The sequence below is a fragment of the Montipora capricornis genome, chromosome 2, assembly GCF_036669925.1.
Source record: "Montipora capricornis isolate CH-2021 chromosome 2, ASM3666992v2, whole genome shotgun sequence".
NCBI lineage: Eukaryota > Metazoa > Cnidaria > Anthozoa > Scleractinia > Acroporidae > Montipora > Montipora capricornis.
This window is the reverse complement of record NC_090884.1, coordinates 7,726,560-7,744,059: the sequence shown is the minus strand read 5'-3', so window position 1 is coordinate 7,744,059 and position 17,500 is coordinate 7,726,560. Positions and strand designations below refer to the sequence as shown.

General features: G+C 41.2%; 1 protein-coding gene across 1 annotated transcript in view; it reads left to right on the top strand.

Moving 5' to 3' along the window:
- The window catches only part of LOC138038677 (adhesion G-protein coupled receptor V1-like), a 117,641-nt gene that overhangs the window by 46,581 nt on the left and 53,560 nt on the right, over positions 1-17,500 (top strand). Inside the window, exons 27-42 of the mRNA XM_068884669.1 lie at positions 1-9; positions 490-925; positions 1,044-1,213; positions 2,688-2,940; positions 3,911-4,161; positions 6,312-6,532; positions 7,693-8,069; positions 9,009-9,227; positions 9,619-9,845; positions 10,306-10,582; positions 11,914-12,250; positions 13,532-14,145; positions 14,362-14,795; positions 15,274-15,546; positions 16,509-16,902; positions 17,255-17,334. The exon at positions 1-9 is cut by the window's left edge and continues 281 nt beyond it. Coding sequence (XP_068740770.1) covers positions 1-9; positions 490-925; positions 1,044-1,213; positions 2,688-2,940; positions 3,911-4,161; positions 6,312-6,532; positions 7,693-8,069; positions 9,009-9,227; positions 9,619-9,845; positions 10,306-10,582; positions 11,914-12,250; positions 13,532-14,145; positions 14,362-14,795; positions 15,274-15,546; positions 16,509-16,902; positions 17,255-17,334 — 4,572 coding nt within the window. The remainder of the gene's footprint in view (positions 10-489; positions 926-1,043; positions 1,214-2,687; positions 2,941-3,910; positions 4,162-6,311; positions 6,533-7,692; positions 8,070-9,008; positions 9,228-9,618; positions 9,846-10,305; positions 10,583-11,913; positions 12,251-13,531; positions 14,146-14,361; positions 14,796-15,273; positions 15,547-16,508; positions 16,903-17,254; positions 17,335-17,500) is intronic.

The following is a 17,500-nucleotide window of genomic DNA, read 5'->3' as shown; positions in this document are numbered from 1 at the left end:
GAAGATGTGGTATGCTGTTACACTTTTCGATAATACAGGCATGAAATGATCAGAATATGAATATGAACATGCACTTCCGGTTGCTGTTCGTGGCTCCTTGAACATCTCTTGTTTAACCTCCCTATTGTTGTCGCGGGATTATTTGAACACGAGCGAGGAATTCGATGTTCGCCCCGTTGTGGTTTGGTGGCGAGTTGTATAGCGAAAATCGAATTACTCGCGCGTGTTAAAATAATCCTGCCATAAAATATCGTGCGAGATACGAAGCCCAGAATCATCCGACGTATGGAAGATGTACACAGCATGATCTTGCAAGTTGCTGTAAAGTGAAGGAGATGAGTGCGTTTAACCCTAACCTGACGGCGCGGTTTGTCTGTCTGTCTATAGGTATCGTCTACGGATCACTAGTGTCAATACCTTACATGTCATTTGAGATTTAACATCGTGCTGTAAAAAGTACTGATTTGAATGACCTTTTAACTATTTTAGGTACCCGAGCTGGCCGAGAGCTTTTTAGTTACACTTACAAATGTGTCCGCGGGCCGCCTGGCAGATGACGGAACTCGATCTAACGTCACTATCTCCGCAAGCGATGATCCGTATGGCGTTTTTGTATTCGCCCTCTCTCAGCTTGCAGTCATGGAAAGTAACGTCACCGTAAACTTAACGGTAACGCGAAAGTCTGGAACGCAGGGCGTTGTCCGCGTTAGCTACCACAGCATAAATCCAAGTATGGCCAACGCGCAAATGGCCACGCCAAATGTGGACTATATTCCCATAAGCGGAGCTGTTGTGTTCGGTGACGGGCAGAGGAATGCTACCATTGGCTTGCATGTGCTTGACGATGTTATGCCCGAGGCAGCAGAGACAGTGATGGTGAATTTAAGTGATGTGCAACTACTCTCTGGCCATCCTGTCTTTCCTGGTAAGAAAAGACGGAACGGTTGTTGTTTTAAAAGCACAATAACGCTTTGACCACTAGGACATTCAAGTTGAAACATTTTTGTTTTATGATAGTTTGCATTTTTTGTTTAAATTTCTAGCACCTGAAAATTCACCACGAATAGGAGTATCTCGTGTGGCACGTGTCACAATAGAAAAGAATGACAATGCAAACGGTGTTGTACAACTCTCGTCCAGTGCTGTCAGCCTCCATGAGCCTCATTCTGGATCAGTTGTGAACGTGACAAGAGCTGCTGGTGATTTCGGCACTGTAAGTGATTGAGCTATCTGTAGTTTGCCTTATAATCCGGCCAAATATTACAACATTTTTACCAAAAGTTTTCGTTCGATTGATATTGGCCAGTATTGACGGTCATATGCGTCTAATTATCGCTACCCAACTATTTAGTGTATTCCTCTTGAGACTTGTCATAAACGTGTAATAATTAAATTCCAGTGAGCACACTACATCTATTTCAAAACCGTTTCAGTTATAGAATACGTGAAATAGATGGAATAATCGCCAAAATACTTGATATTAAAAGGTTCTGTTTCGAAGTGATGTTTTCGTTGATGTTGCGGCCCCATGGTTGCGTAAACCTCGGGAATATTAAATCTCGAAAATGGTAATGTGGAATTCCTTTATTGATAAAGCTATCGTTACATCACAATTAAGGTGGTTCTGGCCTTTATTCAAGCGATTTGCCATAAACTTGAAAAACGTGGGGCCGACTTTTTTCAAGATTACCCAAATGCAATCCGTTTCAATCTTGTCCATTTGTGTCAATCCATGCTTCTCGTTCCTTTTGTTATGCTTCTTTTATGTTGTTCAACGGTTTTAAGTGGTTATTGCAATGTTTCATTCTACTTTTTGGGGCATTTTGGGTGTCACGAAATTACATCATTTTGCGTGACATGGCCTCTTTAATTTATTTTCTGGTCTAGATAAATGCATCTGTTTCTCTTTAGTTCGGGACCAGAGTTAAAAAGAACACTGTAGCGTAAATTGTTTGTATTCCGACATGCGAGTGGTCTTAGAATTGGGAAGAAGACCCAGGGAACACATCGTGACGCTAGTTTAGGGCGGCGCGCATTTCCGGACATAGCTGAGCTTTTGAATCAATTTTGGTTTGTCGTGCAATCGGGCCTGCTTCGCCGGGCCGTCTCTCTCAGTCTTGTTAAAAGGGCAGTGTCACGCTATTTTAATCAAACTTCAAAACACTAAAAGACGTCTTTGCATCAATGAAGACCAAAGAATAACGCTGTAGTTTTGTTATCAGTAACCGATGAAGTGCACTGAAGCTATTCTTTGTTGTTTGCGGCCAAGCATGGAGAGGTTGGAAATGGATTGAACTTGAAAAAACTGGCCAGATTTTTCAAGTTTGGAGACGATGTCTTCAGAAAGTTGCCAAAAATTAAATACGAATAGTTCTTTGTGCCATAAATACACTTCATATCTTCTCAGTGGGTTGTCAGGAATGTTGTGAGCGTGTGAGGTAAAGTACTAATTTAGATTTGTACCCAGTTTTGACGTAAATACAGCAAATTTAGCGTGACAGGGTAAGCTATGTTTTTTTGGTTTCAGTTCCTCAAGGCTGCTGTCTAGTGTCTGTCAGTGTCCTTTACAAGAAAATCATGATTAAGAGCTTCTAAATTTCGTTATAGTGCGGCGAAATACCGTATTTTCGGTAAAGGAAACAAATTGATTTCCCCTCCTTAATGTCCAAACTATTTTGTTTCTTTAGATTGCGATTGCGTTTGAAGTTGATGCTCTCAGCGCGAATTCATCGGATTACAGAATCCTTTCAAGAAACATCACATTACTAGAACAGCAGAGAGAGGCTTCGGTACCAGTGCAGATTATTCACGACTTGGTCCCAGAATTCGATGAGAACTTCAGAATACGGTTGACTGAAGTGTATGGCGGTGCCATCTTGGGCTCTCCGCGGGAGTGTGTTGTTACTATACTGGAGAACGACTATCCGTATGGGCTAATCGGTTAGTACTAACTGGATGTAAGGTTAAGCCTGGTTTTCACTAGCGACGCAATCACAAGCTCAAGCACAAGCATAAGTAGCTTATGCTGGTGAAAACGAACGTCGACATAAGCATCAAAATCAACCGCGGCATCCGCCATTTTGTTCAAATGCTCAGACGCGGGGAATCTGGAACGAGTGCTTTAATTGGCCAGACGTAACAAATTTCCTTGTGCTTATGCTGTGTTTCGTTTTCACACAACGCAAGCGAAGGAAAACATAAGCGCAAGCTTAGTTGTGTTTGTGCTTGTGCTTTTTCTTGCGCCAACACCGTTTTCACGGTGAAATGAGCTCCCTTATGCTCGCGCCTGTGCTTTCGTCGCTAATGAAAACCAGGCTTTACAGAGTATTCCGTTAAAGTAATGCAGCTTAACTTGATGGAGTGGATTTGTCTCGCGCAATATTTGGAATGTTGTTGACCGATTTCAGTTTTCTAAGACAGCATTTTCCCCACCAATCAATATGTAATTGTTCTTTGAACAAAAAAAAAAAAGAATAACTCTTAGGGCTGGTTTTCACAAGGTGAACCCATTTTGTGTTTCTTCTGTTACTCGGAAGGGATAAATACTTGCTCATTGTCTGAAGCTTAACCAATCAGAAGGCGCGAAAGCGCTATTCACGTTTCACAGCTTGCACATGAGAAAAACTTTAAATGTTTCGTGATTTTCAGGAGTATGTGTTGTGATCCATGTTTTTCCTTGCTGTAAAGTTTTTCAAACCAGTTAAGTTTGGATTTTTTTTAAAACTAATGTTCATTATCATTAAACAAAGAAAACCGAGAGGGAACTAGTTGGAAAGAAAAAAAATATAACAAAAACAGTCACTGAACCCAATATTATTTAACCGTAACGTGTGCGTGTGCCGTGAAAACTTTCTTTCGGTTGTCACGTTCAATGAAAATAGCTTCTGTTGTATTTTTCTGACCTTTTTAGGTTTTGACAATGCCTCGCTGTCAGTATCAGTCCAAGAAGGGGAGAGTTCCAATAACAGAGTAACCTTGAAAGTCATAAGGCGATTTGGTCTACGAGGCGGCTCCAGTGTTCACTGGGAAGCGCGCCTGAATGGTGTGCTAGCAACAGATGATATCATACCAGTCCAGGGAGATCTTGTATTCGCACAGGGCATATCTTCTCGTGATATTGAGTTCGATATTAAACCAGATTCTCTCCCAGAGGTTTTGGAGGTGAGAGATTCAAATTGAATACCCTCAACTGATAAGAGATCATATTCTTTTCATCTACATACACACCAGAAGCATGCGTTTTTTTCCTCGGCGTTTTCGTTGCATGATTCTGATGTGTGAATTAGTTCAACTTTCTTTTATTAACGTTAAAAAAAGAAAAAAAGAGAAAAATGAAATAAATAAACTAATAAATAAATAAATAAATAAATAAATAAATAAATAAATAAATAAATAAATAAATACATAAATAAATAAACTACTCTAAGGTTTGAAATTAAAAGAAAAATACGAAATAAAAAAAATAGACGATAAAATCAATAAATAAAATACTCTACGGTTTGGTGGATACGAGGTCGTGGTTTTGAGAGCTGTGTGAGAAGCCACTCACAAGCGATGAACATATTTTCACAGTTTATCCATGTTTGCCAAAAATAACCAACCTCACTCCGATAAACCTGAAAACGAGATAACGTCTAGCCCCTCGGGATTATAATGATATGGTCGCGTGATGAAGGTCGATAAAAGCAAACTGGCGAAATGTGTGTAGAACTTTGCCTCATCGAAAAAAATGATGCTGCTTTTGTTTGCTGCTGGCTTGATGCGTCTTAGCATAAAACGAAATCGGGAATTACATACCGTTCTATATTGAAGCCTTTGAGATGAAATTTTTGAATTAAAGAAGCAACCATTGCTTTATGTTCAGGATAAGTTGTTTGAAGCTCTGATCCCTTGAAAGAAAAGTTTAATGGAAGACAATTTCAATTTGCACCAGCGTGTAGTTGCTCTTTTCGTTTTTTTCCTCTTTAAATTGTTTAATGCCATGCGTACAATGTTTTTCCTTTGTAATAGTTTCATTTTTTATTAGAATGTTCTTTTTTATAAGTTTAATTAAGTTTGAATTCTTTGCTTCATTTTGTTGATTTATTTCTGCTGTCTTTGTCAGTTGTTGTTTTGCTTAATGATGTTATTTACCTTCCACAGCCTGTGGACAACAGATCTAAAAGCGTAAGCATGCTCTAAATAAATCTTAAACTCTTAAAAAATCCTCTCGATTTTAAACCAGAGACATAACTTCGCCTTCTAAAATATTCTTAAATAAAAGAAATAAGTATAGGTCTTAAACGTAATTAAAAAATAGTATAAATTCATTATCATGCTGAAGTCCTACCCTTAATGGCAACTTGAAAGTCAACCTAGTGCAATTTGACACAAGTTTGTGTGCTTTACTTACAAAGCAAAGAATCTTTCAACAACAATTTATTCACATTTCACTTTTTTTCATTAAATTTCAATAATAGTTACTTCTACTTTTCAATACGTTACAAATAAAATTAATCAAGTAAAATAAAAGGTACATAACGTGATTAAAATGCCTAGTGTCTAAATAAACCGCTAGGTTTTCTAGTTAAATGCTACCCGCTTTAGAAAGTTAAATTATGTGAAAACGTAGGTAACAAAAAATAAGAATATATGAGAGCAAATGCGTTTTAATATTTTGGTTGACCTGTTCATTCTGGAGCCCGGTTAGCAGGGTCCGTTTATCACTTACCCATTTCTAACCCTAACCCTAACCGCGAAAGCTCCTGCGGTGGACCTTTTGAGGCTGAACACCCTAAGAGTTACCCAAACCGCTTTTTTAACCCCTAAAAGGTACGGTGAGCACCCCCGTCCTTTTTATATGGGATCCCCCCCCCGGCCCTAGAAGAGATTTGTAGCTTAGACTGGCCCAAGCAGAGTGCACTTTCCTTAACTTAAAAAGCGACAGAAATGCAAAGCTGCATTTTAAATTATTTAACAAAAAATAAACAAACCTGAACAAATTGAGAGCTTTTAGAGCGAGTTTCAATCGAGGGTCGTAAAACCATAACCAAAGTAATTACTTTGGCCAATCAAAAAGGACGGAGACAATCCAGTAAACCAATCAAAACTCGAAGTAATTACACGTAGCCGACGCAAAGCGCGGGAAACTGTGCACGCGCGAGCCACGATTGGTTTTGGTTTCAGTTCTGATTGGTTGAAAAAGTGGCGCGAGAACTTTGAACCAATCATTGAGTGAAATAATGCAAAACGAAAGCTATTCGCTAATTACTTTCGACACTCAATTGAAAATCGCTCTAAGTCTGTGTCCTGTTTTTGTTCCCAATGACCAGATAATTGACGTCAACTTGACATCGGTGACGTTTCGGTCCGAGGGGACCCCGTCACTGGATCAAACAACTCGAGTCGCGCGGGTGAGCATAGAGGCAAGTGATGCTCCCCACGGGGTGGTAGAGTTTGCCCAGGCGAGTTACAATGCTTCTGAGGGTAGTACCGTGTACCTTGTGGTTTCAAGACGTTTTGGCACCGCTGGCGATATAAGAGTGTTTTACAGGTAGGTGTAGGCAATGATTTTATTTGTTTCTTTTCAGGTAACGCACGCACAGCTCTTCACAACGTCTTATTTTTTGGATCGGAATTTATGAATCTTTAAAATTTTCGCTCATACGCATGTGTTTACCACCTTCTAATCGATCTGTCAAGAAACTTGGAGGGTACATTGAAAATTTGTTTCATAATTATTTGTACCTGAAACGTTTGGCGTTATATGCGCGATAATTTTTGACAACTGTTCTTTTAGGTTTTTTAACTTTATAAAGAATTTATGGGCTCATCAAGAATTTTGCCACCCAATGTATGGCTAATATCTTGCTTATTGTCAAACCAAGACTTTCAATTGAGAAGATGGCAAAATTTCAAAAGCTCTTTGATCTTTTAAAGTCATTGACGAGTGTAGGATTGGCGCGCAGTGACGTGTGAGACTACACCTCCCCTATCAATGTGGCTTAGGTTCGATTTTTTGATAGTTCTCTACTCTGACCCGAGAATTTTTTTTCCCGGACACTCGGTTTTCCTTCGCTCTTTAAACAATATTTCATTGGTTCTGCTTGTAGTTGATTTGATGTACTGTTTTCTCAATTAGTAGAACTCTTGTGTTCGACCATGTAAGCTTGAGCAGAGTTAACTGAATAGAGTGTAATGTGAAGTGCTAGATTTCAATCCCATATGAACCATGTGAGCGTTAGCCCTACAGATGGAAATGGGCCCACACAAGGACGGAGAAAAACTCTGACCAGGGTGGGAAATGAACCCACGACCTTCGGGTTAGATCTCACATTACACTCTATTCAGTTAACTCTGCTTAAAATATAAGTGCTACACGGCCAACGTTTGTATAAACGTAACCTTTCCTTGTACTTGTACATGTAAGCTTGAGACTTGAATAAAAGGATTCTTATTACTATTATGATGACCTGTATAGGGAAACTCGTATGTTAATGGCACAGGGTAACGTGTAAATACGACGTTAGTTTTACGGGCGTTTTCGGTAAATACGGGCGTGGTCGGGAATTTGAAGGAACAAATTTCAACTGTTAATTCTCTTTATGTATAGTCACAATGTCTTCATAACTGTAATGGTAGCGCTTTTCTCTTTCCTTGTACTCAACTGTCATCGAGTTTCTTAACGGTGTGTGCTTCTTTCAACTCTTATAGCACCATGGAGCATATTGGAGGCAATCGAGCCGTGCCAAACGTCGACTTTTTGGCGGCAACAAACTCGTCCGTTGTAATTCCTAATGGAGAAAGCACCGCAAATATAACCATTGACATTTACGACGATGGAAATCCCGAGCTGGGCGAAGTGTTTGATGTGAAACTAGTTAGCGTCGAGTTGATTGGTCACTCCCCCGTTCTTCCGCCCCAGATTGGTGGGGTTGGGAGGGCTGCTGTTACCATAGTTACCAATGATGATGCTCATGGCCTGATGGTTATCAGAGCTGCCAACCCCGATGCCAATAGTCACGGTAGCCGCGTGACAGTTGACGAAACTGATCGTCTATCAGTTCGCCTTGTTATTGAAAGGCTTAAAGGTGAGATAGCAACGCTCTTAATTAGGTCGTGTTTTGACCCGTTGATCGTACAGTTTGAGGCATTTAATTTCTTGTACTAGACTTTTTAATCTTTTAGAGATTGTGTAATAATGTCTTAAGTTTGTGCTTATCTGTCATTGTGGTCAAGCGTACCTAACCTCCAATTTTTAGTTCTTTCGTTGCGAAAGAAACACGGATATTTGCTTGAACTGTAAGCCTTGCGTGCGTTCGCGTGATTCGAACTAATCTCGTGCTCAGAGCCTACGTTACCCTTGTCCAGCAGAACGCGCAACCGATGTCGTAGTGAAAACGCTGGAAAAATCCACAACTGATCAACGTTGATCACTCCAGGATCGCCAACCAGAGGACTTGTGTCGCCAACCAGAGCGAGAATCAGCTTAAATACCCTGTTATTGATATCTCACTGACTCTTTAATTTGATTACTAACGCACTGAAAATCCAAAGGACGCCTTTCAGTTAATGGAGGCCAAGGACTTCTGTTTTTGGTAACGAATGGCGAGGAAAGAGTTTACAGCAAACTTGAGAGTGTTGGGTGAACTTTTTTCAAAAGTTCGTAATGTAATTCGCACCAAGTCGATCAAAACCATGATATTTTGGCTAATCATTTCATTCTAGGTTTTCTTAAAATAGAAATGATTTGAATGCGGTCACGGTGGTAACAGGAGAAAGTGAGCAATTTTTGGTCCGAAAGCGTTACAACCCGTCGCCATGGTAGTATCCCTTAAACATGACACATTTCTAGAAACTTCAGTCCATTGTAAACGTCAAAAAGTGCCCCCTTAAGAGTGAAATAAAGTTGTAGCTAAATCTCGTTCTCAAAGGAGCTTCTCGCTCTTTAATGTAAGGTATTGTACTCCATTGTACTATATTATTTTATGTTGGACTTGAATTAATGTGTGCGTTGACTCAATTTACAGGCACTATTGGTGACGTCACCGTCGATGTCACTGTCGTGCAAAATGGCGCCACGCTGAACAGTGATTTCGTTGCCAGCAAAAAGACGTTTTCCTTCAGCAACAACGACAACGCCAGTCAGAGCGACATTGTGAGTATACGGGGCGATGATATCCCAGAACCAGACGAGGACTTCATTATCAAACTGGTCAATCCCACAGGAGGAGCAAGGGTGGCTTCAGGTAGTTAACTGCCTTTGTGATTAGGATGTGCTTAATTGGGGTTTAGAAAGCTCGAACAAGTCACGGTTCAATAATGACATCAAATCACTACGACCTACCCGTTAAGCCACGACCCCTCAATAGGCCAGTTTCGTATTCTAACGGTTGGACTGGATCTGGCATGAAATGGAGGCTAATGCGGTGCAAATCTTTTCAAATGCAAATTAATATGCCTGCATTAGCCCCCATTTCATGCTAGACCCGGTCCAGCCGCGAGAATTCGAAAATGGTCTATTACAGTGCTTTTAACCACATTTGGTAGCAGAGAGACTCGTATTTCTCGATCGGGTCTGTTCTCTTGGTGGATGACTCCCAACATTTTTGTAATTCAGGATTTTTTCTTACTTCCCAGGATTGGGTAACAACGTCACTATTACCATTCGAGCGAACGATGGTGTGGCAGGACAAGTGGGATTCGATGAACAGTCCCGCTCTCTTGTTGTCAAGGAAGGAAGCCAAGTTTCTCTGTCTGTCAATAGGAACCTGTCAGCTGGCCGTGTCACGGTTGATTGGCTTGTGACTGGAGTGAATGCCTCTTCTGATTTCATTGATGTGAATGGCACCGTGGAGTTTAAGGAGGTAGGTGGTGTGTAGGCAAATAAATGTACCAAAATATGAAACGCACATGCTGAGCGTTCAAAGAATTGTTTTTTATCGTTAGACTGTGAGGGAGTTGTTTACATGTGAAGTTCATACCGGTATGAGTTTCGAGGTAGTGTTTTCATAATCAGTCCGGTGCGAATTCATCTCGGTTCTCTCTTGTCGTTTTACGTTCGTGCCAGTAGGGATTCAGTCTGGTGGTTGTACCGCATCGAAATTTCACAGTGGAATGAAAACGTTTTCCGTTGTCATAGAACCGAATTGAAGGCGATTCAGAGAACCGGGATATGAAAGTCTTTTAAAGTAAACAGCCCCTAAAATTTGCAGCCTTGCCATTGCCTTTTCGATTGACCGCCATACAGTGAAAAGAAGGAAACCTATCACGGCAATGCATTCCCCTTGCAAGGAATCAATTTAACTAACTGTGCCTCATTTTCAGGGTGAAACGCACACCAGCATAACCCTAACAGTTCGCAACGACACGACTCCAGAAACACACGAGGCGTTTGTAGTCCGCCTAAGCAACGTTCAAACCTTTGGCATCGCACCATCTGGACACGCCAGCCTGATTCACGGGAAGGCAACAGCAACCATAAGCATTGGCGCCAACGATCGACCGCATGGTGTGATAGAGCTTGAAGCAGGTTCTCGTCTGGTGTCCCGAGCTCACGAGGCGAATTTTACTCTTACAGTTTCAAGGTTGTTTGGGGACATAGGTATGTATGAAGAATACTCTGCATCGACCATTATGCTGAGACTACAACTTTTCCGGTTCCAAAGTTCCGATTTCTGAAGTTCCGATTCCAAACGTTTTCTATTTTCCACTGTGCCGACCTTCTATTAGGGAGTTTAAGCACGCAACGTGTTTGAACCGCGTACGGCAACCGGAAATGAACGTTTCGAACGCCAGGAGAGCAGTGTCTCCCAGATTTTTAACCTAATCACCTCTAATGGAGAAAAAGATACTTACCAATATAAAGGTGGTAGTGACAAGACAAGTTAAATGGAAAACAGCTCACTTCCGGTTGCCGTCCGCGGCTCAAAGACGTCGCGTCCTTAAACTCCCTTTTATTTAAGTCACTCAGCATCGATTGGCCAGAAAAGTTATTTAAACGATAGAGCTTGTTCACTTACGTGGTCAGCGCACATACAGATAACAAGATTGATATTATTAGTATGATTACCTTAATACTCTTTGTTTGCGGTTTTCAGTTGAGTGTCGAAAGTAATTAGTGAATTGCTTTTGCTTTTACATTACTTTACTCAGTGATTGGTTCAAAGTTCTCGCGCCACTTTTTCAACCAATCACAAGTGAAACCAAAACCAATCGTGGCTCGCGCGTGCACGTTTAATTTCCCGCGCTTTGTGTCAGCTACGTGTAATTACTTCGAGTTTTGGTTGGTTTGCTGGATTGTCTCCGTCCCTTTTGATTGGCCAAAGTAATTACTTTGGTTTTGGTTTTACGACATTCGATTGAAACTCGCTCTAAGATCCCGGCGCTGAAAACACTTTCCCCTGATAACCAAAACATTCCTACTTTCTGAACTGAGTGTGAATCTTCCAAGTTCTTTATCTGATACCCAAGATTTTCCTTTGTGGTATATATCCCAAGTGCTGGTTTGGAGTATCTCTTTTTATAACCCTTTCTTTTTTCCTTTAACTGGAAAAAATATATTGACGAGGGTTTTGGGTAGTCTGGACTTTCTGTCCAGACTACCCAAAACCCTCCTCAAGAGAAAGAAAGATTTTGGGTATCTTTTCGCCGTGAACACTGCAGAATGAATCCGATCAAACTACACACATCTTATTCCAAAATGGCTACCATTTGAGTATTCCTTTGTTTGCTTGCAAATTAGCCCTTGTTACCTCGTTCAAGGTTAAATATTGTTTTGAATTTTTGGCTTAACAACGAGGCAAGAAAGGCTAATTGTAAAAAAAAAAAGAATACTTCACTGGCTGAGATTCTCTCCCTTAAAAGTGACTTAAATGTGACTTAAACGTGTCCGTTTACAATTTGCGTGACAGCATAATTTTTCATTTCCTTCAGGTGCCTTAAGAGTTTGGTATGAAGCAACGAGCGGGAACATAACAGCCTTACAATCCGACGAGAGTTTAGCCACACCTGGACTGGACTTCATCGAAGGGAAAAGGAGCATCATAATAGGCGACAACGTAGACGTTGGCTCCATCCCAGTGTGGGTGATCGATGATAATTTTCCGGAACTCGATGAAGTGTTTATTGTCAACATCACAGGGGTGGAGTTAGTAAATGCTGCACAGTTCAATAACACCATCCCACCCATACTGGGTTCTAATCATGTTTCCCAGATAACGCTGTCGGCCAATGATAATCCACATGGAGTGTTCAAGTTTTCACAGGCCAGGTAATAAATTGTCTCGTGACGGGTGTTCGGTCGATCGATCAATCAATTACCTAACCATTCGATCGATCAGTCGATTGATCGCTCGACTTCGTGCTGAACGATTAACGAACCATTGACGCACTGACGAATGTTATCGACCTACCGATCTGACCGATGTGCGATTGACAGTCTGGCCGAAGACCAACCGAGATGAATCAATCGAGCTGGATCTCTCAGACAATCCATTTAAACTTACAGAGTGTCACCCATTTTCATGTTCTTCTCTTTGTAATTCAATCAAATTTCTTCTTCTTGCCTCGCTAATATAATTTTGTATGAAATACCGAGAGCGTGGCCGTAGCAAAAGAATAAATTACGACTGAGGCCATACCCATAGTAAATTCTCTTCGTAGGTATTTGGGTTTTTTTGATACCAGATTTAAAGACAACACTGGGATCCCACGTTGTTAAAAAAACGCGAAAAAATGACTGAGACAAATACCTCGGATTGCCTCATAATGGCTACGACCGTGGGGCCCGTTTCTCAAAAGTCCCGAAAACTTTTCGGGCCCGAAAAGCCATTTGTGAAACTGAAAACCGCTTGTTCTGGAAAGCTGATCTTTTAACATGATTTCAAGGTAACAAAAGGAAAAATGGCTGTGAAGTTTGTCGACTCAAATCCTCTCCGTTCTTGAGATACAAAGGGAATTGTGACACCCGAAAACGGCCCGTAAAGTTTCGGGACTTTCGAGAAACAGGCCCCCTGGAGAGGGCAATATAAATAATACGAGTAGTGTCGGGAAATATTAATCTACTAAGGAGTCGCAGAATGTAAACTTACTTTAAAGGGGCTAGGTCACGCAATTTTAGGCAATTTCAGCACTGTTCGAATGGTCATAGAATTAACTAAAATATCAAAATAACTGTTCAAAACTATAGAAGAACTCTAAAAAAACACAGGGAAGCCAAGAGGTGACATGGATGGACAAAACTGGATAGGATTAAAATGGATTGAATTTGGGTAAATTTGAAAAACGTCGGCCCACCTTTTTTCAAATTTATATCAGTCTACATCAAAATGTCATTTACAAAGCTGGAAAATCATTCTCAGTTGTTATGTGGCCGTGATTTTGCAAATGAAAGACTCTTGCTCTGCCAATTTGACGTTTAAAGCTCATAATTAACAAAATTAAACAAAATTACCTAAAATAGCGTGACCTAGCCTCTTTAAAATACTATTATTAGGCGTTCATTTTGGAATAGGTTTTATGGTGCCCTACAAACGTTATATTTCTGTTACAGGGTTTTCCTCACTGAATCCTCTGATCCTTATAACATCACTGTGTTGCGAGGCGAAGGAACCTTTGGCCGGGAGACAGTCAATTACTTTGTAGTGACACAGACTGTGGGGCCAAGCGATTTCAGCATACTGGGATATAGTGGCGGTGAACAAACGTTGGTATTTGAAGACGGAGTAAGCGAACAGCATATAACAATTAATGTTACGGATGACAGTCTCCCTGAAGGTGATGAAACACTCACAATTACGTTGACCCGTAATTCTGGAAAAACAGCCATTGGAAGTCCCAAAACCCTCGAGGTTGTTATTCGAGCTAACGACGACGCCTACGGAGTGTTCACTCTGGATCAAGCTTCACTGACAAAGACCATCTCTGAACCTGGGACAGGACCAGTCACTGAAGCTGAGTTTGTGGTTGTCCGTAGCGTGGGCTCGTATGGAACTGTTGTTGTGTACTGGGAGGTCGCGAACGCTTCCTCGTCAGCCGATTTGACTCCGGTGAAAGGCAACGTGTCTTTTAACGATGGTGATACGCGGATGACGTTTAAAGTAAAGGCCGAGTTGGATTCCGTACCAGAAAAAGCCGAAACTTTCATCATTGTGCTTAATATAACTGGTAAGACAGCTCATTAATATCCAATATTCTTTCTTAATAAAAAGAATCGTGGGGAATGGTGGTAGGGCCGTTGCATAACGGCTACCATTTGTTTTATTGCAGTCTGTCAAAGTCTTTCCACAAATCGGTGTAACATGAATTTTATCACATTGATACATAGCTTTTTAAACTACCGTATGATTATTGACTGATCTGTTGGTTTTTTTCTTGTTCAAGGCAACGGAAGGCTCACATCTCCCTACAAAGCACAGCTGACCGTAACAGAGAATGACTCTCCATATGGAGAGTTGCAAATAGTATCCAGTTCATCAATGGACAGCTCGGTCGACATCGAAGAATCTCAAGGCATTGTGACGGCCAAGGTCCTTCGTAAAAAGGGAGACTTTGGGCGAATCACGTTAGATTACACGACAATATCACGAACGGCCAGCTCAGCTTCTGGTGACGTTGCTCATTTTGAAAAGATACAGCGTTTAAAGACCTTGGACGCTTATAGTTGGCATGCGTTCTCCGCTTTTGGAGATCAATTTGTTTTGCTTGCAAGCAAGAATAGGACTGGAGATTTACCGTTGGGCGTTAATGATGGTGGTATGGGAGAGTATCTTGGTTCCGCCTTGTTTCGGTGGCAAGGAGTCCTCGTGCCTTTGCAGGTAAGAATTCCAGTGGAATTATTTGAAGTCCGTGGGGTCTTCACAAGCCTTTGTCGTGCACATTAATGCAGTGATTAAGAGGTCGAGTAACAGTAACTAAGGAAATAAGTCAATGGTTGCTAATTCAGCGGTGCCCTTAAGTGCTTTTCAGAGCCAGTGAAACAGTTTTGTATTGTTTATTTCTTTCAACGATAAGTCATTTCTCATTCTATGGTCATCATCACCGTACATTATTATTTAAAATTGCGGATGTTATTGCATTGATTATTACTGTGAAGTTTCCGTGTCTAATTACATTGACCTTACGTCTTCACTTTTGATCTGCTTAGCCATTTGCTCTTTTTCATGTTGTTGATGACTCATTTGCCCTTGCTTTATACGAATTCAAACATGGGCGAGTCATATGTGATCCTGAGAGGTGCCCTGAATGGAGGAACGAAAGAGAAATTAATCACGTTTCTGTCTTTGTTGACTCCAGGTCATTGCTACCGACGGAGGGGTGGCATGGGACTCTTACGTCACCGGAGACAAAGTTTATTTAGCAGTTGCCAATCACGGAAGTGATGGACGATACGAAACTAATTCCAGAATATACACAATGGATCACAGTGCAAAGTTGACTGCTATTCAGAATATTTCCACCGAAGGCGCATCCGATGTAAAGTTCTTCCAACCTCCTGGGCAAAGTGATGTTTATTTGATTGTGGCAAACCAGATGAATAATGCTGGACAGACGCATATTAGTTCGCAGGTATTGTTATGATTTGGTATGATATTCGCTTAGCAAGCTAGTTTTCGAGAATTGAGAGATTAATTATAGCTTCTTTTAATGACAAAATGCCTGCTGTTTTTGGCGTTTTTCGAGTAAGTTTACATTTTGGGAGCGGAATTTGGTAGTGTCAGCGCTTGTTTTCTATTGAAGCTATTTGTATTTGCTTAAATATATTACAGCTTGATTGGCAGCGATTTGTCACGGTAATATAGTGGTGGTGGCAGGAGCCCGTCACCCGGAGCCTCCATCCAGACTATATCCTTAAATATTTTGTGAGACGAACGCGATCAGTGGTGCGTGACTGCTTGTGACGTAATACAATAACTTTGTTCTGATTGGACGGCATAATGCATTCGCGGGAACTCGAACGTCTAAAAATAAAAAGATACGGGCAAAGGTTGTCTCCAAGGGTTTAAAGGGAGCTCCGGGTGATGGGCTCCTGGTAGTGGTGATAAGGATAGTGGTGATGACGATGAAATGATGATGACGACGATGACGATGACGACGACGATGATGATGATGATGATGACGATGACTAGGATGATGACGATTACGATGATGACAACGACGACGACGGTGATGATGATGACGATGACGATGACGACGATGATGACGATGACGATGATGACGACGATGATGATGATGATCATGATGATGATGATGATGATAATGATGATGGTTAGTGATGATGAACTGGAGCAGGAGGAGCCGCTCACAAACACATTTCAAAAACTGCGGGTATCTTTCCTTAGCTGGAGACAAGAATATCTCTTGTAGGTGTCACTGAATCGACCAATCAGGCCCTTGCCTGGCTGCACGATCAGGCAAGCAAATTGTGTTCAATCTGGGGCGTGCCCAAGAAAACGAGGGGTACACAACTTCTGGAAATCTACCTTAGACTAATCAACCACCCCTAAATGATGTTCTTTAAATTCACATAGGTCTACAGGTGGGCTGCAGACAAGTTTATGCCATACAATGCAAACATTGACAATACCCGCAGTGCCTCCAGTCTGGCTGCATTCACAAATGCAGGCTCTCTTAAAGTTGCCATCGCTTTTTTCCAAGACAGCGCCAGTGGAAGCTTCCAAACCCAGTCACCCATCTACGAGTGGAGTTCGAACTCATTCACTCTGCTTCAAGAAATTAGGACAAATGGCCCCGTTGGAGTGGAATATTTTGAATTCTTGGGAAATCAGTACCTTGTGTTTGCAAATTCTAAATCAACAGTGGACATATTTCAATGGGATGGCTTGCGATTTAGCACTTCTCCAGAACAGAGTATTGCAGTTTCAGATATAAGATCTGCTAAACCGTACATAGTCGGTAGCAACGGTAAGACCATATTACGAAACTTAACGCGATAAAACCCTTCATTTTCCGACGATTCGGAGTCATGACTTCGTTATCAAGCAAACAAAAAAAAGGATTAAAGAAATAAGGGTATAGGGACTTTCATACATTAAGATGATTTCATGTGAATTACTTGGCCTTAGAGAATATGTGAACATTTATCTCATGATTACTGTATCGTTTGCTCGACATTCGTGTCACGACGACCGAAAAGTTACGAACTCAAGAGTATGTTATCGTTGACACTTGTGATAGTTTGCTTGTTCCAATTCAACTTATTTGTTGAATTAACCTGACCATGATGTTGTGCGGTTTGTAATCTTTCCATTTTCAGCTTATCTCGTGACAACCGATAGCAGCGGGAGACTCGGTGTTTACATGTGGGACAGTGTTACAAAGTTCACGTTACAAATGGTGAGTGTTAATATTAGACCCGTATCCCAGTATCTCTGGTGTCCTTTGTTTAATTTCTAAAGGAAAACAAGGAAGGGTGGGAAATTAAGTGGACCATAGAGAGAGAGAGGCGTGGTCCAGTCGTTGAATAGACCAATAGCCCATTTCCGAGTTGCTGCATGCCTCA